Source organism: Urtica dioica, chromosome 11, assembly GCF_054948205.1.
Source record: "Urtica dioica subsp. dioica isolate 48M chromosome 11, U.dioica_male_clone48M_v1_H2, whole genome shotgun sequence".
NCBI lineage: Eukaryota > Viridiplantae > Streptophyta > Magnoliopsida > Rosales > Urticaceae > Urtica > Urtica dioica.
In genome coordinates this window covers 15,704,963-15,728,428 of record NC_142766.1, presented here as the reverse complement: position 1 = coordinate 15,728,428, position 23,466 = coordinate 15,704,963, and the positions used below count along the sequence as shown (strand labels likewise).

General features: G+C 37.1%; 4 protein-coding genes across 5 annotated transcripts; all 4 read right to left on the bottom strand.

Annotated features, from left to right (window-relative positions):
- Window positions 1-9,462: 9,462 nt before the first annotated feature.
- On the bottom strand, window positions 9,463-13,689 carry LOC149381630 (F-box/LRR-repeat protein 3-like). 2 transcript variants are annotated; one of them, XM_089602159.1, is made up of 9 exons: window positions 13,635-13,689; window positions 12,758-13,600; window positions 12,003-12,128; window positions 11,806-11,910; window positions 11,325-11,718; window positions 11,108-11,237; window positions 10,736-11,030; window positions 9,902-9,989; window positions 9,463-9,798 (listed from the first exon to the last, which is right to left on the bottom strand). In XM_089602159.1, the coding sequence occupies exons 2-9, from the start codon at window positions 13,415-13,417 to the stop codon at window positions 9,749-9,751; spliced, it is 1,848 nt and encodes a 615-aa protein (XP_089458285.1). In that variant the 5' UTR covers window positions 13,418-13,600; window positions 13,635-13,689; the 3' UTR covers window positions 9,463-9,748. The 2 variants fall into 2 exon arrangements, with proteins under 2 accessions (XP_089458285.1, XP_089458284.1); XM_089602158.1 differs by having other exon boundaries at window positions 9,902-10,153; window positions 13,635-13,680.
- A 1,700-nt stretch (window positions 13,690-15,389) lies between these two features.
- On the bottom strand, window positions 15,390-18,085 carry LOC149381629 (U2 small nuclear ribonucleoprotein B'' 2-like). The gene is made up of 5 exons (XM_089601570.1): window positions 17,885-18,085; window positions 17,103-17,275; window positions 16,199-16,292; window positions 16,031-16,110; window positions 15,390-15,908 (listed from the first exon to the last, which is right to left on the bottom strand). Exons 1-5 carry the CDS (start codon window positions 17,955-17,957, stop codon window positions 15,630-15,632), a joined length of 699 nt encoding a protein of 232 aa, XP_089457696.1. The 5' UTR covers window positions 17,958-18,085; the 3' UTR covers window positions 15,390-15,629.
- Window positions 18,086-20,700: 2,615 nt separating this feature from the next.
- Window positions 20,701-22,707, bottom strand: LOC149381628 (disease resistance protein RPM1-like). Its single transcript, XM_089601707.1, has 2 exons — window positions 21,076-22,707; window positions 20,701-20,743 (listed from the first exon to the last, which is right to left on the bottom strand). The coding sequence occupies exons 1-2, from the start codon at window positions 22,207-22,209 to the stop codon at window positions 20,738-20,740; spliced, it is 1,140 nt and encodes a 379-aa protein (XP_089457833.1). The 5' UTR covers window positions 22,210-22,707; the 3' UTR covers window positions 20,701-20,737.
- On the bottom strand, window positions 22,209-22,946 carry LOC149381627 (toMV resistant protein Tm-2 netted virescent-like). Its single transcript, XM_089601405.1, has one exon. The coding sequence runs from the start codon at window positions 22,944-22,946 to the stop codon at window positions 22,209-22,211; it is 738 nt and encodes a 245-aa protein (XP_089457531.1).
- Window positions 22,947-23,466: the final 520 nt, after the last annotated feature.

Below are 23,466 nucleotides of genomic sequence, written 5' to 3'. Positions count from 1 at the left end.
AATAAGCTCTCCGTCGATGAGATACCAGATTCTACCGTGGAAGCACGAGAAGGGAATCGGATTCTTCAATCGAGAAAAGAGAGGAACATATACCTTGAATCGGTATTAGGGATTGTAGTGTCGCCGATCCATCTTCCATCGAGGTATCTTGAAGCGTCATTGAACGGACGTTGAAGAAGAAACAAATCTTGGAATTGGCGGCGAATTGCAAAGAATCTTACCGAGAATCGCTCTGAACCGTCCGACGCAGATCCATTGAAGCCTCATCCATCATTGAAGCGATGGAGAGAAGAAGCTGGAGTCGAAAAGGAGATGAGATTGGGACTCTTAGTTGTGAAGGAAATTCGACCTTCGTGAGTTTCCACTTGAGCTTGCTTCGGAGATCTCCATTTCCGTCTGAGTCGCCATTGGAGTCCTCGAGAGAAGGAGATGAAGAGATCAATTCTGATTACAGGGAATCGTAGATGACGAAGAATCTTTCTAACCTAGAAAATCAAACGCAGAATGTAGCTCTGATACCATGTTGTAATTCCAAGTTTAGATACGAAGTAGAAACGAATTTGGGAAATCTCTCTCTCAGAATGAGTCGAGAGCCAAATGTGAATATTGCATTCTATTAAACCATTACAGACTAATATGCTTATATAGACAATAAGCAAACGACTAACACTAACAGACTAACACTAACAGACTCATCAAAACGACTGATCATTTTGAATATAAAGGAAAAAGAGTAAAGTAAAACGATACAACCAGAACTAACAGACTATTGTGTACAACGACTAAGCCTCAAACAGCTAATGCTCCAATAATAGCTTCAAGAGTCTCACACTTGTGAGGATAAAGAACTTGAGTGGCACGAGAGGCCAGTACCATAAAATTGGTGCAAATTGGGATATTATAAGAGCTTGATTGGTATTAATGGCATGCCATTCAAATATTAGGTTACCTGGCTCAACACACCCAGGAAGACGAAGATGGCATTGTCTAATAATTTATTCTAGTTATTTAAGATGTGTGATCGGTTTGAAGACGCTTTTAGATTCTCTTACTAATGTTGCGTATGAACTCGTCGAGATAAGCTAATTCCTGCAAAGTAAATTTTGAAAAGTCATTTGGTTAAGTAGTCTCGCTAGCTTAGACAAGAGAACTTGTGATGTATGCGACACTGTTTGACTTGAGAATAGGGTCCAACTACATGTTATATTTTATTTTTCAAATGATGCTAATATTCTTCATATTTGGATTCCTATTGTTTACATGTTTTAATTTCTTTATGAGATTTTCCATTTGAACTTCAGTCACTTGAGATTTACTAGAGACGAGGCTTAATTTTAAAATATTCTCCAACAATAAGATGTGTATCCTAAGAGCAATTCAGAAGTGCTTAGTTTTAATACATCACCAAAAATATTATTTTATATTTATTTCTATGTACATAATTTATTTAGCAAGTTTAAAAAAACAAAAAAATCACTCAAATGTGAGTAGCACAAAAAGTTTCTCAAAGTGGGTCTGACTTTATTTTTTTTTTTGTTTTATAAAAGAGGTGGCCTTCGGTCCTCTTACATCGTACCGATGTCGAATATATTAGTGGACCTCATTTTCTTACAATGGTGTAGGGTATGATTTTTACACCATATAAGCAAAAAAAAAACACCTCCCTTTGAAGATGCTCTAAATGCTATCTCTTTGCAATAATTAAAAAAATAAAAGGAGATACTCTCTCTCAATGATTCATGTTTTTGTTTAAAAAAACAAGATTTATGAAATTGAAAGAGATTTCACCGAATTTCAACTATTTGACCCACGAATTATGTAAAAAAAATTAGACAACATTTTCAACAATATTTCAACTATATACCACAACAGCTTATATTTAAAAGCATGGTCCGATTACATTCCATAAACCATGGACAATTGATGCCATCATCGATCTACAAAAACACGACCGATAAAGGGTGTAATTGGTGGTTCAACCGAGATATTGAGTTAATTAGATATAATTTTATAATTTTTTTTTTATCTATGATCAAATTTTGAGAATTCTCAACTCATTTGGTAACTTACGAGTAATCATATTTTCTTTTTACCGGATTGGAATGTTGGCGTCATTATAAAAGGATTCGTCACATTGGCTCTTTCTTTCTATTAAAAAAAGTTATGTGCATGTTCTACCATAGCAAGGCCAAATGGTGATTCTAGGGAGGAAGAGCAATCAAGAATGAGGAAATTGGAGTAGCCTTCGCATATGGTGGTGCAAGTCTAACTACCCCCAACCCCAATGAAAGGGTTGCATCATATTCCATTAGCACCTCAAACACTATGCCATCAGTGGATATGATGGTTGCTTTTTAAAATGATTCGTTTGTAAGTTTGTACTGACTAACAATGAATGAATGAGATTTCTATTTGTATTTTTTAAATAAATTATTTTTGGTGTCCTTTGATTTTGTAAGTTTGAAGTGACTAACAACGGATTTTCGATTAAAATTTTGATTAAAATTCATCGTTAAGTTAATTTTAGCTTAGTAAAATCTAAATTTACCAAGATTAACCGAGATTTATATGATTAATTTGTTCAAAAGATAAAAAAAAAATTAAAAAGATGTTTATCATATTAGATTAGCTAATTACAAATATTATTTTAAATTAGTTATTGAATTGTACAATTTAATAATCATAATTGGACATCTCAATTAAGAATTGTAGTGTGTCCTCTTCCGGTGTGCAAAGGAAAGTGAATAAGGCGTCTCGTGTACATCAAGGCATATTAGTTGTTAGGAAAGTTCACCCGTGATAAGAATCTTTATGAGCCATTTGATTTTTGGCTTTAAATTACTATTACATACGAATATATGACCAAGTCTCCATTCTCGAAATATATACATGGGATATTTGATGGTTTTGTTTCTTAAAAAAAAAATAATTTTCTTTTATTCCATGGTTGGTGCTTTGAACTGAAGGGAAGGGACTAGGGAGACATATTTCTCAGAGCATTTTTTTTAGTACAAATATTATATATTTACGTGACTGATTGTTACTTTTTAGTGGAATGATCAACAATTCGAACTGTTGATAATTTTTCTTCCGCTAAGAAGTTCTGAAAAGAGAACAATAAATGTGTCAAAAAACTGAATGTGATATTTAGGCAACGGAAAGGAAAAAAAAAAGATACAATATAAAATGAAAGGGATAAGATACGAGATCGGATATTATTATTATTTTTAAATGCATCAGATTGAATCTATTTTGGACCCACTAAAACAAAATGGAACAAGTCATCTCAATTATAAAACAAACAAACAAAAATTAATGATAATCTTATCATAAACTTAAGTTAATATAAGTGCAGTCCGGAAAAGAAAGATCAAGCCTTATGATCACTCCAAAGTCCAAACCAATAAATAAATGCAAACACTTAGGCCATGTTTGTTTCTCATCTCAAAAACTGTTTTTTAGTTTTTGAGTTGAAAAAATTGAAAACAAAAATTGAAAACATGTTTGGTAAAGTGTTTTCGGAAAAAAATTTCAAAATTTTTTGAAGTTGTTTTGGAAAAAAGTAAAGAAAACTGAAAACAAATAAAAGGTGTTTTTGAAAAAAAATTTCTCCTCTTCTCTCCTCTTTCTCCTCATCTTCTCTTTTCATTCTTTCAAAAACAAAAATGAAAACTATACCAAACACTTTTTTCAGTTTTTTCACTTTCTCAAAAACAAAAATGAAAACTGTACCAAACAACTTTTTGAAAACAACTACAAAACAGTTTTTCAATACAACTACAAAAATTAGAAAACAAAAAACAAAAAACTTTTTGAGTTAACTACCAAACACAACCTTACTTCTTCTTACTTCCCAACTCCGGCCTCAGTAAGTATGAGTGTGCAAAAATAGGGGAAAATATGCAGAAACATTTTATGTGCAATCTGTGGGGTCTTCTTTGCCCAGAACTGATTCTCACGGTTTGACCACCAAACAATGTTATAGTATAATTGAACTCATCTACCGAAAGGAAAATAAAATTAGTCCAAGTCAAATATTTGAATGGAATATGTATAAATGCATGCATTAAGGAAGTGCCAATCATCACGCTGACGCAAAAGAAAAATGACGCAAAAAAAAAAAAAGGAAAAGAAAGGCAAATGACACATGTCTTATAACTATTTTCTAAAGTCTTAAAGTCTAAAGTCTAAACCACTCGTTTGATTTTACCTTGCGCAGTGCTCTTCCACCTACTTTTTGCCACTGTTTTTTTTTTTTTCTTATTTTGGCCACCGTAAGATGCGATCGTAGTACTAACACTAGTCTATCGAAAATTAAATACATCATAGCGAAAATATTTGTTTCTGCATATCTAATTATGTACGTTTTCATATAAGCGTACATTTCTAATTATGTATGTTTTCATATAAGCGTACATATCAATTTTAATTAGCTATTTTAAAATATTATAAATTTAATATTATTATGCCGTCTTTTTCATGAAGTAAAAACGACACACTAAAAGAAAAAAAACGACATAAAATCGGAAGATCCTTCCGCCGAAACATCGAGACCAAAAGATCTCTCCGCCAAGACTACCAAAACCAGAGGATCTCTTTGCTTAAGGTCTCGAAACCAGAGGATCCCTCCGCTGGCTTGTCCAATACCAGAAGATCTCTCCATCAGGATTCACAAAACTAGAGGATTCCTCCGCTGAATCCCACAAAACCAGAGGACCCATCCGCCAGGACTCCCAAAACCAGAGGATCTCTTTGTCAAAAGTCCTAAACCAGATGATCCTTCCATCAGGACTCTCAAAACAGGAGGACCCCTCCCCCAAAATCCTCAAAATCGAGACAAACTATCTCACTCAAAACATAAAAGATATATGATATACTTCCTTCCTCTCTAAAATTGAAGAAGAAATATTCTCTCTCTCATATTTTTGTTCACAAACAAAGGCTAGAATTACATCAACTTACATTCCCTCTCAAAAGGTATCTAAGAACGTGATAAATCTAATTCTCTTATTCTTCACTTAATAAGAGGAACATTCCAAAATATATCACCATTTGTATCTTCTCTTTCTGCTAAGGGAAATGAAGGGCACGGCAAAACACACCACCCACGTCGAGTTCCCAAAGGTCTCCACCATGGTGGTAACCCCATCCCCAACTCGTCACAATCTATTCGGAACCATAGTAGATTCGATGCTTCGCAACCCAAGATCGAGACACGTCTCAAGCTCGCACCCCGACACGTGTCCCGTGAATGTTGATATAAAAAACGCATTAACAAATATGATCAACATTTAAAAGTTTAATTTATTAGCTATAATATGTGTTAGCCTTTTATCTAAATACCCTTAATTATTTATTTTCATAAATTTAAAAATAAAAAATAATGAAAATTCCACAAATTAAATAACGACTTCCCTAATACACGCAGTTAATTATTTCTCAAATTTCGAAAAAAATGGTTACACTTAATTTTCTATTTCGCTGAATATTTTTTAGAATATGCTACTGCATAAGATACGGAAAACACATATATTAGCGAAGAATTTATTGCAACTAGTTAATCTGCTAACTTATTTTAGGATTCTAATCAAAGTTTCATTTTATTAAGAAAATAGTCTAACATGCCGCAATAAGTTAATTAACTAACGAGTAAATTTAATTTACTCTTTAGTTAATTCAATTTATTGCGTGCCTGGTGGACTATTTTATTAATAAAATGAAACTTTTGCTATTTTTTAAAAAGAAGGTGAGTTATTTGGCTACTGGCATACTTGCCCCTAAACTAATTAACGAAAATTTACTTACGGGTAACTTGAAACCATATAAAACCAACGTCTATTAATGATAACTACCAAAAATTTATCGACGATTAAGATATATAAAACCTGAAAATTATACAAAATTAGCGCCTATTGACGTTATTTAACGTTCATCCGTGGCTGCAAGCCTCCGGTCTAAACAACCGAATCTCTTCACAATCTCCGACCGACGCCGCAGTAACACCCCAATGCCGATGAGGCGTCGCTCCGTGATTGTCATGATTTGATGGACAATGCCGAACAACCACCAAGAGAAAACAAATTCTGGATATAAAAGGCTAAAAAAAACCAAAAATAACCAAAGAAAATATTAAAATTAGTCGAACTAAGCCACCTGAAACTTTGAAATTGTACTATGATAAGTGAGATTCATTCACACTTATCTATGGCTCTTAGATAAGAATCGAAACTTGTTCTTAGTATTTTTTATGTTATTTTGTAGTTTTATTATGTTTTCAGGATAAAGAGAGTGAGAGAAAGCTGTGGTGCGAAATAGGGCTGAATCGGAGCAAAATCAAGGAAGTTATGACCTTGTGAAGTCAAGTCAACAAAAGTCAACGATGGTCAACGAGAAGTCAACGTTTCAAGGTTGGCGCGTCGCGCCTGTTGTATGTCGCGCCGCTCCCTGGTGCTTAAATTTTACACCGAGAGCTCGAGCAGACAACACGCAAGAGAAGCGCGGCGCGCCTTCAGAATTTCACGAGTGGTGCGGCGCGCGTATTATGTGGCGCGCCGCGCCAGTTACTTTTTCAGTATTTGTGAAGCTCGTCTTTTAGATCATTTTTGGCCCTTGGATCTCATCCAAGGGTCCATATTTGCTCCGAAAACCTCTCTTAAACCCTCATATACATGTGTGATCAAAAGAGAGGGGGGACAAGCTTTAGAAGAGAACACTTTGTTTTGAAAAATTGAGAGAGAAAGTGAGAGAGAGAAAGCTAGGGTTTGACACTCATTTTGTTCTTGAGCTTAGGAGTGAAGAAGAATAGGGAGAAGTGATAACCTCCATCATCCTCATCATCTCCATTTGTTCATCCTTAACTCTATCTCTTTTATTTATTGTTCTTTATTTATTTACTCCACTTATTGCTTTGTTGAACATATTTTAAGCTTTCAAATATTCTATTTGAGTTTTTGTTGACTACCTTTATCTATTGAGCATTGAGTATTGTGATTACTTTATTGTTTTATCTAAGTGGAATATTGAAGTAGTGCTTGAATTTAATGAAAGCTTTATTTGGTGGTTGAGATTAGCATTCAATGTCTTGTTTCTTTATTGTTTTACTTCTTTTACTTATTTCAATTTTACTTTGTTTATTCTTAATCATGAGTAGCTAAGTAGATTTGGGGTGCGATGTAGTTGAGTAGTTGAGTTGGTTGGTCAAACATTTGGATTAGATTGGTGCTTCATGGTTGGGTTGAGAGTGAAATTCTATGGGTATGGGTGTGTGTTAGCGCTAACTAGAGTAGCTACCTAGTTAGTGAATCTTAGACAAATTTAGACACCGAGAGGTAATAAACGAGTGAGCTCTACCCATCCCATCTTTAACCTTCCTAGGGCTATAGAAAGACTAGGGGGTAGTTGTAGTTGATTGAAATCCCGGGCTAAATGCGGTTTTGTGTTTAAAAACAAAATTCTATATTTGGCAAAGTTGGTTATTGAGCGTTTATTTCTTTAATGAACATTAGCCGTGATAAGTTGACTTTCCTATTATGTAGCCACATATAATGGAAATGATTACATTATTCTGATATTCAGCAAAGTTGTTGATTTTAGTTCGATTACTTTTTATTAGGAAATCCCAATTTTTAGGGATTTTTTATTTTCGGTTTTAAGGTAACATATTTGAAATAAATTGTCTCACATTTTTTCACGGTTTCATTTTGCTACGTAATTCAAATTTTTAATTCTTCAGCTCCGCATTCTCTAAACATTTCTTACCAAAATTTGTTTATCAAGAAGAAATCTTATTTAATCGCAGGGCCATTGGTAAGAATGGTTTATTTTAGTTTATTTTAGTAACGTTTTTGATATATTGCAACATATGTTAAAGAAATTCTGGTAATGATTTCGCGAATCTTTTCTATTTTGTATATTAGCGGTTAATTTTGGTTTATTATTATATTTCTATTGTATATTTTTATTCATTTATGTTTATTTTTATATATTGCAGGTACTTTTACTACTGTCGTTTTTATTTTATTTCCTATCAATTCGGTTTAAACATACAAATTTGAATCTCAGGTTTATGACGTGGTTTTTTTTTTACTTTTAAAATTTGAATAAAAAATTCAATACGCCATTTATTCAGTTGACTTCTACAATCAATTAATATTTCTTTCATTTCTTATTAAATTAAGGAATATCCTTTTATGTATTCAAATTAACCAAATTTCAGTCACGTGTAGATTAGAATTCCCTCAAACGTTGGCTACTATTTTCTTCAACTAAATTTGAACACAAGGGTATATTAGGTAATTCATAGCCGTAAATTTCAGTAAATGGCTAGATTATAAAATTTACCAAACGTGGGCTAGAAACCAAAAACCACGTTTCAAAATGGATACGTTGTTAGTTTGCCCAATTAAAATTGTAAAGCACTGTTTTGGAGCACGAAACGAATAGATTTGGCTAAAATCATCGTACACTCAAGACACAGTTATGAGGTAGTTTTTGTTGGTCCGTTTTCACTAAAAAAATCACTATTAATTAGTGAAATTCCGACGTCGTGTTGGTATTGCATGAGAGAGAGAGAGAGAGAGAGAGAGAGAGAGATCCTTAAATTAGGGATTTTGAAATTAAATTTGTTAAAAATATATATAATTAACTAGTTAATAAGGGTATTTTAGGCAAAAAAAAAAATAGATGACCTCATATGTCATGGCTATTTATTTAATATTTTATCAACCTTAACTAGATTAGAATTCTCACCTTTGAAATGGTACAGTTGGTGCAAAATTCATTTTAATTTGTATATCTTATGTAGAATTCTACTATTGTTTCAATTGTAGCTTCAGTTGTAAGTAAATGAATATAGTGTGGCTATCAAAATAATATCGAGGGAGGAAAAAAAAATTCACAACTCACAACTATCTACGTTGATTATTACCATATATTTTTCTGTTTGAAAATAACACGTCGACAACAAATATTGGTCTCTAGATGAGAGAGCTGACCAAAACTTCTTTTATAATGCCAAACAAACCAACATGGAATTTTCTCTCTATCACTTGCTTTTTCTCCCAACTGAAGTTAAAATATTTGTTTTTTATTATTCAATTGTTACAGACAAAAGGCGTTATTTGTTTGTTTCTCAGGACTTTGCACATTTCAACTAATTTGGATATGGGTTCAGCCAACGTACTAAAGCACTTGGCTTCTTTTGACAGCGTACCATTAAGTATATAAATGTCAATAAATTATAACATGCGTTGATTCACAGATTATCATCAATCGCTTAAAAGGTTCTACTCTGCTTTTTACTGTTGGAGTGATAGTTGTTGTCTTGAAAAAAATAGTAACATATCTTATATAAGCCATTATAGTTCATTTTTAAGACTTGAAAACCTAGTGTGGCTCCATTTTGCTTAATACCCTTTTGCGACTCCCAAGTCCCAACAATGGAAAGAAAAGAGACAAAAAAAATCTAAAAACTTTGATAGTTGAGCAACTTGGTCGTGTGACAACTAATCCATGGGAGTTCCCATGATTCATGACTAGAAATTTATTTCATTATAAGACCGTTGGTCTCTCCTTGACAGAGATGCCCATTACCGATTTCAGAAAACAAGTCCAAGTGGTATGATAATATCTAATCTATCTTCAACGAAATTTGACCAAGACTAAAAAAAAAAAAAAAAATCATGTTTTTGATCTAAAAGTGGCACGGAACAATGAAATTCTCAATACACACAGGTGGTCTTAGTTTCCTTCATTTTGCCTTTCCAATTGCAACTGCCTTCCTTTGGGATCTATCTCCGCCTGAAAAACAGCCATATTTTTTTTTTCTTCTTTTAGCATAAAGTTGGTGCTGTATAAATCTATTTACTATGTGACAAGTTGGATGAAGGTAAGAAATGTAGACCTGGAATGCTTTGTCTCGCCAATGGAAGACGCAGCCGCGAGCCTCCATGTACTTGAAGATGTGTTCGGGGAGAAGCGGCCTGAAGGACCTATGAAGTTTGACTTTCGTTAAGCTACCGGAAGTCAACAGCGCGGCGGCAAGGCCGTTTGGGGTCAACCCCGACAAGTGCAGGATCGTCATGTTGCGGAGGCGTTTGATTCCCGTCACGGATAACAGACCAACATCGGTAACCGAGCAGTACGACAAGTTTACCTGCCACATCAAGGTAATCGAGTTGGTCTCTTAGCCTTCGTTGGGGAAAGTGAAGATGGTGATAAAAAGTTGATTGAAAATCGAAACTCTTTTATTGGAAGTCAGAGGAGAATCTGAGGGGAAATTAGCTGATTCCTGACAGTTTTCTTATCCATGATGTGCTAAGAAAACTCGAGGAAAACTATGACATAATTGAAAATTTATGGGAGAGAAAGAAAGCACTGTGATACGGAAAATTTATGGGAGAGCACATGTAAAAATAAATAAATAAATTGCTGAGGAATTTGGTCTCAATTATCACTCGAACCCACGACATAAACTGGTGCAAGTGGACGAGTTACCCCACTTGGTCACACGTGCAAATTTTCTTGGATTTCAATTCTCCACTAAAATTTTCTTTAGGAAAACGAGAAGTATGCTTTTTGTTATGCCTCCTTGTAGAAATTTACATCTTAAATTTTCCTCAGTCCAAACATTAAGAAAATTGCTGATTTTCATTGTTTTGATATCCTTATATTTTCCAGGTTCCAAACGTAGTCTTAGTTAAAAATTTGAGTAGCCCTTTAAGCGAGAAAAAACTACCTGGTCGAGATTTTGGCAGAACTGAGCAAGTGGGCGCATCGCATTATCGTTGATGTTGACGCACTTTTTTATGTCGAGCACCGCCAGTTGCCTGCATCCAGCCGCAATAGCTGAGAGCCCCGCAGACGAGACGCGAGAACATGCTCTGATTTCGAGCTCCTTCAGACGCGAGCATTTCGACAAGGAGATCAGTGACGAGTCTGTGATGTTTCTGTTGTAAGCAATGTTGATCATCTCCATCTCAGGACACCCATCGGCGATCGATGTGATCCCCGTATCGGTTATTCCCAAGCACCTGAAAATAGAACGTGTGTCATTTTTTTTTTCGGGTAAACTTGGCATATCGGGGTTTAGAGTTTATAAAAGACTAACCTATACAGATCAAGCTCTTTGAGCTTTGAACAGTTTTTCCCAATGTGGACGAGTCCCTCGTCAGATATATTCAAGCAGACCCCCAACTTTAAGGTATGAAGTCTTAAACAGCTTGAGATAGCTTTCAAACCTGATTAATCCAGGAAGCAACCAAATTATTTTAAGGTTTAAAGAAGTCGAAATTTTACTCAGCAATAGTTCGTATAACAGTTCTGACCTTCGTCGTCGATCTCATTGTCTGTGATATCAAGTTCCTCCAACAGTCGGCACCTCTGTCCAATCAGAACAAAGGCGGGTTTCAAAACCAAGCTGCAAGATTCCATCTTGAGCGAAGCTAGGTTTGTGCACGATTTGGTGATTTCATTGATTGATTCATAAGTTATTTTGCGACAGCAAGTGATATCCAACTTCCTCAATCCTTTCTGCTTCTGTGCCAGGAAGGAGAGAGACTCGTCGGTAAGTCCCAAGCACTTACTTAGGCTCAGCTCAGCTAGAGCAGCAGTCCAATTTCCGATGGCATTAATCCCAGAAGTCGTAACTACACAACCATCTAGTTTAATTGACCTTAGTCCAGAAAAGTGACGAAGGCATTTCGCTAGGTCAGTGTTGACCTGAACAATAATTTGAACATGAAAATTAGCCCAAGGAATTCAAATTAACTATACAACCGATATCAATATTCAAGGCCTCCGACTTACCGGGGGTCCATTTGACATAATAAGCCGCTCTAAAGATTCAGCCCCGTAAGTCAGAGATGACAGACCCAAGTAACTAACGTTCCGACAGTTTGACATATCAATCATCTGCAGAAATTCGCAGTTTCAAGGTTAACCCAGAATCTAAAAGACACAGTAACTTGTTGAATGGAAAGTTAGGACTAGATGTATGAATGTACCTTGATGGACTTGGAACTACACTCGAGAGTTTGCAGGCCATGATCATCGATACCATAGCATCCTTCAAGGTACAAATCCTCAAGATGCGGAAGTTCCAGGATCGATGGAAGGCATTTCTCAGTAATCTACAGTACAAAAGAGTAGGTTATTATTGCTAACAAGATTTCTAAGATCTTTATATATGTACACACACAACTTCCATTCATGGGTAAACTTTTTCTATAGTCACAGTTCTACAATAGTTAGGAGGTTTACCTAAACCTCTCAATTCTTAATCAAGTTAGAATAAGAATAAAAGACAAAGTATCCAATTCGCTGACTCGTTATCCATCGACTCATCTCACTCTTTTATAAGAATCACCCACTACCAAATACGAAATATGATTTCAAAAAGCAGACCATCAACTTTAGCATATCATCCATTCATCTCTACTACAAGCAAAAGTAGTAGTCATTTTCTATTCCAAATCAGGTACAGTGTGTAAGCCACAGCTGATGAACAATCTCAACACTTCAGAATCTCATTCTCAAACAAGTTCTGAAAAAGCTCTACCTAGAAATGGGGAAAAAACACTACTAAGCAGATAACATACATCACGATTAACAGAAAATCCAAATTCAAAAAGCTTAAATCGAAAAAATTAAATAATCTGCACCAAGAACCCAAACAGTAATTTTCTGGACTGCACTTGAAAAGAGAGAATAAAACTAGACAAAGCACTGGAGAGAGAGAGAGAGAGAGAGAGAGCGTTACCGGAACATAAGAGAGATCCAAGCTCCTAATCTCCTTACACTTGACAGCAAGCAAACCAATCCCTAAATCGGAAATCTTCAAACACCACCTCACGGAAACGCTCTTCAGTTTCCGACACCCGACGGCGATGCAGCCAATCCCGATGTCGGTGACTGACTTGCACCGCGCGAGCCTGAGGCGCTCCAGCCCCGCCGCCTCGGCAACGGCCTTGGCGGCGGAGTCGGTGAGGTCGACGCCGTTGGAGAGGTCGATCTCGGTGAGGCCGCGGCAGACGGCGGCGAGGCCGGCGGCGGAGAAGGAGCGCGAGCGGCTGAGGTCGACGGACCGGAGGGAATCTCTCCAGGCGATTCCAGCGGCGGAGAGCGCGGCGTCGTCGACGAGCGGGCAGAGAGTGAGGTCGAGGCGGGAGATTTGGGGGTAGCGCCGCGCCGTGCGGGGGAGGAGGTCGGCTCGGAGCGGCCGGAGAAGGCGGCGGTGGCGAGACTCGGCGGCGTGGAACGACCGGCACGCAGCGGAGAAGGCGCGGAGAGTCGAGGGAGAGGCTCGGAGGTTGTCGAGAATCGTAAATAGGATCTCCTCTGTTACCTTGTCGAACGGGTTCTCTGCCGGAGGAGTCGGCGTTTCCGTTATGAATTTGAGCTTTTTAATTTCTTGAGACATTTCGTCTCGTCGGAGTTTTCTTTGCTCGGAGGAGCTCTCAAGTGAGGAGGAGAAAGAAAGAAGAAGAAATTAATGATCACGACGATGATGATTATTGGTGGGCTTTGATGTTAAACATTTCAAGTGATTTTACCATATCACCCTTCCATTTACTTAAAAGAGGAAGATATGGTTAAATAAAACCTCCTTTGCTTATTTTTTTTTTTGAAACGAAAACCTCCTTTGCTTATCAAATTGAGTATTTGCTTATGAATGTTGTCATACTTCATGTATTAAATTCTTGCTCAAATATGAGCGGTTTTCTACGATAAATTAAAATAAAGGTAGGCTTAACCATAGATCAGCTTTGTAAAGCTCAATTTATTAAAAAAAAAAATCAATTAAAGCTCAAGCCGGATATTGAAACCATGAGATTACAACTGATGAAATTCGACATTAAAAAAATGATACTAGGAATATAAATTGTTTTCGTTCTACCTTTTAAATTCAAGCTCATGTTGCGCGGATATTATTATAAACAAATGGATGGTTGGACAATAATAACTAAAATAGCTGCAGGAAATGAGCACATAGTAATAATATGAGGGGGAATGTTAGTTAATAATAATGATGATGATGCAGGGTCTTACATCATCAATATATTTTAATTATATAGTTGGATTCCTTAGATGTATTTGTATAAATATACATCAGTTTACACATAAAGTAGTACAAACAAAAACACAAGTTTCAATGTTAAAAAATAACATTGAGACAAATCTATTCAATAGTTTATATCTTACACCATGATGAAATATAATAATAATATTGTTTTTAAATTAAACACCAATGCTCATCCAAACACATTAAATAAAGAACGTTATAGTTATCATTTTGAAAGCGTAATAAGAGACAGGGGTAAAATCGTATAAGACGATAAGAAAGTACGGGCAGTTTGGGAAAAGAAGAGAAAGTGGGAGGTGTGTGTGAAAATGAGACTTTGGGGTGTGTCTGATGATGATGTTATGCGGGGAAGTACCATTTGAGGAAGGACATATTCAAAGTGCACATGGTACGGCTTCTTTCACCCCCAGTACATGTCGGACTAATTCACTCTCCTCTCTAGAGCGTGGAATCCACGCTCTGACGTGTAGACGATCGCCTACAATCGCCCGTACGAGTACGTCCTCGGTTTATCAGTCGTAGCTTTACCTGTAAATTTTGACAGCTTTTCCAATTGAATCGCGCCACGTGAATGTTCTGTTTTTTTCTCCTTTTTTCTCCACTCGTCCCTGAAAAATGAAATGAACGTGCACAAAAAGAGTGGAAAACGATTTTTTTTTTTTTTTTGTGAAAGTCAAAGTCTACTCGTGGATGACTTGGCGGTTGTACGGACTCAACTAATAGATGGTGAGGTAATTCTGCCCATTTGGTCAAAATATGTATATTTTATTTTGTGCTACGTCCTTCGCTCATTAAACAAAACAAAACAAATCATGAATAACGGTGTTCGTCCATTATTTCAAAAGTCAAAATACGTGATATTTGTCTGAAAGTTAGAAACTTGGAGCCTCTTTTGCTTCCTTTGTTATATTAAAGTTTAAAACTAGTCTCAGCGCGTAGAATAAAGAGAGAAAATAAATTATGGTATACCATTCACTTGGCTTAGATGCTGAAAGAACGTGATATTGACGTCAATTTGCCTGGGTTTAATACGACATTAATTTACAAAATATCAAGTTCGTATCACTCGGACTTGAAAACGGGTGTGAACAATTTACAATAGAGCTTACGGTGATATCCTAGACTTCCTGTTGACTATGTGTAATGCTTGATTATTGCAACCTTTGCTCTACTTAAATTTTCCTCTGCATCTACAACAAATTGACTGTCTCACATCAACCTTTCCCAAAATGGAGATACTTTCATAACCTATCTTATCCAGCATTTCAAAACTACTAATTTGATAATAATATTAATTATGATAAAAGGGTTGACTAATTTAACCAATCACTTCACTGGACTAGATCAAAGTCAAAACACATATACTTTAGTATTAGTACAGCTCTAAACATTTCCGCAGCAGAGTTGATTCACTAACTCATTTCATATCACTTCCGAAAACCAGTTTCTAGGGGATGTACAGGAATTAAATCATCTCTAGGTCACTCGAACAATTACATCTCCCCGAAAAAGAAACACTTAGGCACAGGCGTTCATGAAAGCCTCGGTTTCACTTCTTCGCAAAAGTAACAGCCATGGGGTTCTGAGGAGTGATTTTGAACCCTTGGAGGGCCTGCATAGCCATGGACGATTGAACATCGTCTTCAAACTCAACAAAGGCAATGCCCGGCTTTGCCTCAATCATCCGAACCTCCCTAAATCCCGGGTACTGTCGGAAAAGCAGTTCCAACATCATACTCGTTGTTTCGTGAGGCAAGTTCTCTATGAACAGTATGTTGTTTGGAGCCGCAGTTTCGTGTGAGCTTGCATTTGCTTGGCGGAACGGAGCCTGTGAATAAAATTAACGAGTTAGACCATGCTTTTTTTCTCAAGAACCAAAAAAAAAATGACAGTTTCGACGTGAGAAGATTACTAGTAAGATTAACAAGTGAACTAGTAAAAGAAAAGTACCGGTGGAGGCTTATTTTCAGACCGTGCACCATTAGCAGCAGAGGATTGTTGCGATTCCTCACCGTAGCGTTTTCTCTCAGCTGGAACAACATGTGCTTGTCAATAATGGAAACTTTCTTCAACTATGAGAAAATTTAAAAGTAAATCATAATTCAGAAAATGACAGACCTTTTTCTTCTTGTTTCTTTTTCTTCTCTCTTGGAACAAAGGTTCCTTCTGCTTTGGAGATACAATCCGACTGTGTTTTTGCATATTGAATCCGCTGAAATAAATCACAATAAGTTATACACATTTTTGAAGCGAATTCTGAAAACCACAATCCATACTCTTAACTAAGTCAAAGATAGAAAGAAGCCATTGCTCCAAAAATTACATACTCATTCCCAGATGTAAAATTCTGCCTGCCATGAGTATTTACGTATCAGATGCATGCACTGCAATTTTTTTTTTCAAATTATAATCCTGTGTAACCTATAAATATATACATAGGCTTCCATTCCAGCCTTCCAAACAGAGAGAGAATTATAACCAATAACCCTTAGGCCTTAAACGGCGACCCTAATCCCTAGATCATAGCAAAGTAAAGGCGAATTGGATTCAGATTTTGAAAATAATGTGATGCAAGTGATGACATTAAAGACCTAATTCGGACCAGAATTGTGTGATATGATTTTTCCAATAGAATTATTATACGAAACTAACCCCCAACCCTTCCGAGACGTCCGCATTATCCCACCATGAATCTCTTCCTTTCACAAACCTCCAATACAATTTTCTTGATCCTCTTCTCTGCTGATTTGTCTTATTTATTAGCTCTATTAAGTTCTAAGTATTCAATATTATTAACCGCTTACTTATCTACTTATTATTACAACTCTTATATCTAAGCTCCTACACTAATAAACGGGTGAGGGTATTCCCACCAAACCATCCTCTCTTCTGTCCATATAGATAAAAATAAATTGTATCCATCCAGATCACAAAAATAAACAATATTTTGAGTTTTGACTAACCCGGTAATTTCGAGGCAGTAGAGACTACACAAACTACCAGAAATTGCAGCAAGACTCACCATGGGCTTATCGTAAAATGGAAAGTTTTGCATCTGCCGCACAGCATTACTTGCAGCTGTCACTTCACTGAATGCAATCCAAGCCTGTCCTCGAAGTTTCGAGGTCTTCAGAGCAACGACGTCCAATACTCTTCCATACTGAGAGAACAGAGCATACAGGGACCTCTTCAGTTCTGCCAAACAAGGTCATCAAAAGAGAGAAAGAAAAAGAATGACGATACAAGGTCAATCAAGGTGATTACTGAAAATGCAGATCTTAAAACACCACTTAAGTTTGTCAGAAAACCTCGTCTATCTCATACGTTCTAGTAATCATTTCAAACCCTTTCTCTTTTCTCATGGCGCCTCAACTAACTACAACTTTTACTCTCCTGTAGCACTACTTCTACGTACAACTCATCCGAAGTCACAATTTTATTTCCAAACTGTCTATTCTAACTCGTAAAACCATGATAACTAGATACACAACTTGTTTGTACCAACAGATCTTTAACCGACTGTACCAACTAATACTTTATAGTACACTCTTGCTCATTTTTTTTAGCAAAAACCACATAGAAAAGGAGAAGGAAGAAAAGAGTGTCATTTGCCTCAAAAGCTTTGCCCTAATCTCCCACAAGATGGCTGACAGTATCGGCTTCTAACACAAATCAGTGGAAATGAAGAATAGCAATTACGCGTCTAATGTATTCTACGAAATCGCATTAGCCTGAGAATACTAAACCTAATTTAGATAAGAAATGTAATTGAGGTGAAATGGTAGCGGACAAGTAAACAAGTACCATCTTTCTTGACCTTCTCGTTGAGATTCTTGACGTAAATAGTTTGATTAGGAGGGATGTCGCCGGAGAGCATGGTGGTCGAATTCAAGCCGAAAATTCTCGCCGTCGAAGATCGGGCTGAGTTCGTTCGGAGCCCTAGATTAGAGTTAGAGCACTCGCGCTTCTTTCTTCCTTCTTCAACAGGGAAAGGGAAAGCCTTATTTTCCAATGCTAATAATTGGGCCGGCATATCAAAACATGGCCCAATGAACAATAACACCAAGAAGGCCTACTCCCTCTAGAAACTCGCTATATCCATGAAGGTGAAAAAAAAAATAAAAAAAAAAGGTGAAGGTGAAGGTGAAGGTGAAGGTGAAGGTGAAGGTGAAAATAGTAACAGATAACTGCTTTTCAGAATGAGATTATATAAAAAAGACAACTTAAACCTTTTTTTTAGCAAGATCCTTCTAATTTCAAAATATAACTATTTATTGATAAACATGTCAATAAAAAATTGTGTTTATCGACAAACTTTATCATAGTTTTAAAATTTAAATTTTAAAGTAGTTAATGTGTCAAATTTTTTTTAAAAAGTTTTAGAATCATTCCTTTTTTAAGCTAATAGTAAGTAGCAACTTTCGAATTTTATTTAAATTTTTTATCGCAAAAACCGTATTTTTTAAAGTTTTATCTTTACAGAAGTTTTTAAGAATTGGTTATTTTTTTGGCTCATTTTAACTCTGTGTACAACTTCATTTACAAGAAATATAATCACAAATCATTTTTATAATTCAAATGAGCACTATTTTTAATTGATTAAAATGACTATTATTTTAAAAATATTACATTTTACAAATACTATTCCCCTAATTTTTCCGAAAAAAATGGAGGATAGCCTTCACATTCGACAATAAGATGACAGGGATATTTGGGAACGTCTGAGAACTGAGAGAAGTAATTTTCATTAATTATAAGATTATACAAAAGAGCTTCATATAATACTAGCTCAATGAATGAATAACATAAACGCTTATAAAAACCTTACATAGTACACGTTACATCTAAGCTAAATAAAGTCGAGTAAAATGACACATAAGCACTAATTAAGACAACAATATCAAACGTTGCCTAAACTAAGCATGCTTCCGATACTCGTCAATGTGGACGGAATAAATATTTAAATTTTGAGAGACAAGTTGACATCAACTTAACGAGTACAAACCGGAAGCAACATTATAGCAGCGGAACCAATTTTGTCACAAATGAAGTGACAATCAATCTCTACATGTTTCGTTCTCCAATAAAAAGCATGGTATGAGAAGAGATATAAACGGTTGCCTGAATATTACAAAATAGAGTTGCTAGACTGTCTTGAAAATAGTCGGAATCCTTAAGCAATTGGACGTCAGGGCATGAGCTTGATAATTGGTTTCAACTGAGAAACGAGACATTGTGGTCTAATTTTTGTGAGTCACCAATGAAACCCACAAATGCCTTTGATTAGTCGATGAGTGTCTGGACAAGTGGCATAAATCTCAGCTGTAGACCTGTCATTCTTGAGACTAATAAAATAGTTCAAACTACCAAAAATCCTTGAGCTTGAAGTGAGCTTATAAATTAGTTACCGTCGTACATGACCAACTGATTTTGCCTAGAAACAATTAGATCGTCAACATATATAAGCACAACCACAAAAGGTTCTTCTAACCAGACCTTTTGGTGAATAATGAGTGATCTTTGAGCTTGAAGTTAAGAGCTAAGAATTTTTTTTAACTTCATATATCATCAACAACTGCTACAACTATATTATCAGCATATAAAAAGCTCAATCGCAAAGTTCTAACCAGATCCTTACGTGGATAATGTATAATTAGCTCTGGAATGAACACAAACCAGATTTGAGGATGGCTTGAGTGAACTTGATAGATATTTCATTGTCTACAGGGTTGCTAGAGACTATATACTGATTTGCTGAGCATGCAAACTAATTTCCCTTATGATGCTTTGAGCTCCCTTTGAGGTGTATAAACCAAAGGCAAATCCATGTAAGCATCTTCAAAGAAATTACCATCTAAAAAGACATTAATGACATCTAAATGATCAATCACTACAATATACAGGGGCTTTAGACGCAAGAACTTTTGTGCTCATACAAGAAGAAGAAATTCGCCTATGAAAATTATTTAGACTTGAGAATAGAGGCAAATCGACTCACCTTACGCCTAAAACTTCCCATCTAAAGGAATTAGACGTGAGTTCTCGCGTCTATTCTGAGGCAAGATATACAAACGTGAGAACTTTGGCTGGAAGTTGAATCCAGATGTCTTGAGTTTTTTCATCAAGACCATTCTCGGATTTTCGCTCTCCTTCAACCGAGCGATTAGTAGTTGTGCTCTATTGAACAACCACAGACTGCCATAAATAGCCCATTGAATACCGACATCGTGGTAAAACTGAGAGGGATACAAATTTGTGCCAAGTTCCCTCATATACATTCCTAAGTTCGGTTGTCATAATGTCGCCATCATATGTTGCATCGCTTGACAATTGAGCGGTTTCAGGGAGTGAGGCAGATCATGATAACTTAAGTAAAGGATTTTGTGAACTCGGATCAGCTCAGAGCTCATTCCGACCTTGGGATTAAGATCATGAAGAAGAACTTTTTCCCATTCAAAGACCGTCTTCTCTTATGTTGCCAATAACCCAGCTATGGCAGCGATAACAAGAGGCAGACCTTCTGTGAGCACTTCGGTTCGGTCCCAGATCAAAGCATATTTCGAAATCTTTATTTAAAAATGTATTATTTTATTTAAACTCATTTGATTTTTAAGTGAAAATGACCGACGTAATTGCCTGGTTTTAGAGCAAGATGATTCAATACTGCAAGAAAGTTGTAAATATATTACAAGAGAGAATTTATCAAACCTGATATCTATTATTACTAGTATTTAATTATCATGGCAGTACTACAATAACTATAATGCAGCTAAATTTATATAAAATAAAAAATCAACATTTAATCATGTATATTTTACTTTTAAGCTGATGAAGTATACAATTATTCAAAATTTAAGTGACATTACCCAAGTACAACAATCTTTCAAGTAAAAAAGACTAATCCACCACTTGTTCGTTTAAGAACTGTGAAGCCGCCGACAAATGAGCAAATAAGTAACTGGAGATAGTACTCAGATGATAAGTTTTCCGTTCACCTTCGCATAGTTGAGATTTTTCATGTGTTGGAGCGAAGGGACCTCTTGAAGCACCGGGCAAGTCTGTATCAAAAGATGTTCGAGGATGACCAAAGCTCCTCTCTCAATCTTCACAGCCCTTAGATTCCCCAACTTGTTCAATATCAGTGACTTGAGTCTCCGAAACCCGCCCTCCTCGAAACGCAACTCCTCTCCCTCGTAAGCGTCGTATTCCATGCGAAGTCTCTCCAAGCTGGGCAAGCCCTTCAACGCCTCGATGGCCTCTCCTGTCAGCCTCGATGAGAACAACGACAGTCTGCAGAGGCTCTTGAGATCGGAGATCCAGCCCGGAAGCCTCTCCAGCCGGCCGGTCAACATGAGCAGGCGGAGCCCAAGAGGAGGGGATGACACGTGTCGCAGAGATAAGGGTTCCGCCTCGTTGGCTGCAATTAAACCTAAGTCTTGGAGGCAGTTCAGTTTCTCGATGACGGTGCAGAGAGCAAGGGTCAGATCAGCGGTCAACCCCTCGATGGAGAGTATCCTCAGCCTCTCAAGCTTCTCCAACTCTTTCATTTGGCCGGGAGAAGCTTCCACGGCCGTGAAAGTTTGAAGGTATGCAAGGTTACCTCTGAAGCCTTCTTGTAGCCTCACTCCGATGACGTAATCGAAGATTGTTTTGTAGTTTTGGTTGAAACTGTACGCCAATATGTGTTGGAGATTTCTGAGCTCGTTGATCTCTTTTGGAAGTTCTGTTATTAGTGTTTCTCTGATGTCCAATGAGTACAAGTTTCGCAGCTTGCCGATGGATTTGGGCAGTGACTTGACGTTCGTCTTCCTAAGGCTCAAGTACTTTAACAATATCATTTTTCCAAGCTCTTCCGGGAGAGTTTCGATATGCGAGCTTTCAAAATTCAATACCTCAAGAAGCTTGAACTTTTGAATCAAAGACGCCATGAAAGAGTCTGTCAAGTGATCGTCGGAGGCGTGGGACAAGAAAAGAGTTCGAGTCCCAGAGGTTTCTGCGTTTTTTAAGGCTTTCTTAGCATCGCCAGAGATAACCAAACGGCGACCATTGCCTCTGAATTTTGAAGCTTTTGCATCCCAGATTTTAAAATATCTCAGATCTTCAGTCCTCGATAAGATCACGTCGCGCATCAAATCGTGGACGCGAAAGAAAAACCTCCTGCTTTAATCGTTTGAAATTGGTCGAGCAAGACCAAGTTTCTTCTGACAATCTCGGCCATGTATTCTTTGGCGACCTCTTCCGAGCTTTTGTCTCCTTTCACCTTCACAAAACCTTCTGCAATCCACAATCGGTACAGGCTTTTCTCCGAGATTGAGTAATCCTCCGGAAAGAGACAAATGTACGTGAAACATGGTCTAAGGGTTTGACGCAGATGATCATAACTGAGGGACAGAATTTTGTGAACTCGGGTTAGCTCGGAGCTCACTCCGACCTTGGAGTTAAGATCGCGAAGAACTCTTTCCCATTCAAAGACCGTCTTCTCTTTCGTTGCCAACAGCCCAGCGATGGCTGAGATAACAAGAGGCAGGCCTTGGCATTTACTAACGATCTCCATGGAAGATTCCAACAGCTCTTTGGGGCAAACGCCTGGAAACTCGGTCCCAAAAGCCTTTTTGCAGAACAGCTCGAAAGCCAGCGTTTGAGGCCAAGGTCTGATGTGTCGAACAAGATCGCGAGGCGAGTTCTTACAGTGATCAGCGATCGAACTGTTCCTGGTCGTGATTACGATTCTGCTCCCTTCATTGTTGTTGTGAGGCAGAGCATGCTTTATTTCGTCCCAAAAGCTCTGTTCCCACACATCGTCGAAAACAATGACGTACGTCTTAGTTCGCAGATGGTTCCTTAATCGTCCGATCAAATCTTCCATGGTGTTGCCTTCTCCTTGCTGTCCCACGTGAAGCTTTTCTACGAGAGTCTCCAGAATCTTCTTCGCATTGTACGCAGTGGCGGAGCCAGGATTTCAATTAAGGGGGACAAATTTGAGAAATATTTTTGAGGAGGGGCATTATTAAAAAAAAACTTATAAATTTGGGTCAAAAACATAATTATTAGTAAAATTTAGGGGTAAAATTATAAAAAAAAATATAAAAATTTGGGTCTAAAAAATAATTTTCAAAAATTGAGGGGGCATTGGCCCACCCTGGCCCCCACCTGGCTCCGCCTTTGATTGTACGGCTGAGACACCATGACCCATGCACGGGCAGATTCGAAGTGTCGTATCACGGCTCTGTCGTCGAACACATTCTTGGCGAGAGTGGTCTTCCCAACGCCGCCTTCGCCCACAAGTGATATCACCACAGACTCCGACGGACCTTTCACTGGCTTTTCGATGACCTCATCTCTCACAGACTCGATTCCGATGAAGTCCTCGTCCTCCACGAAGAGTG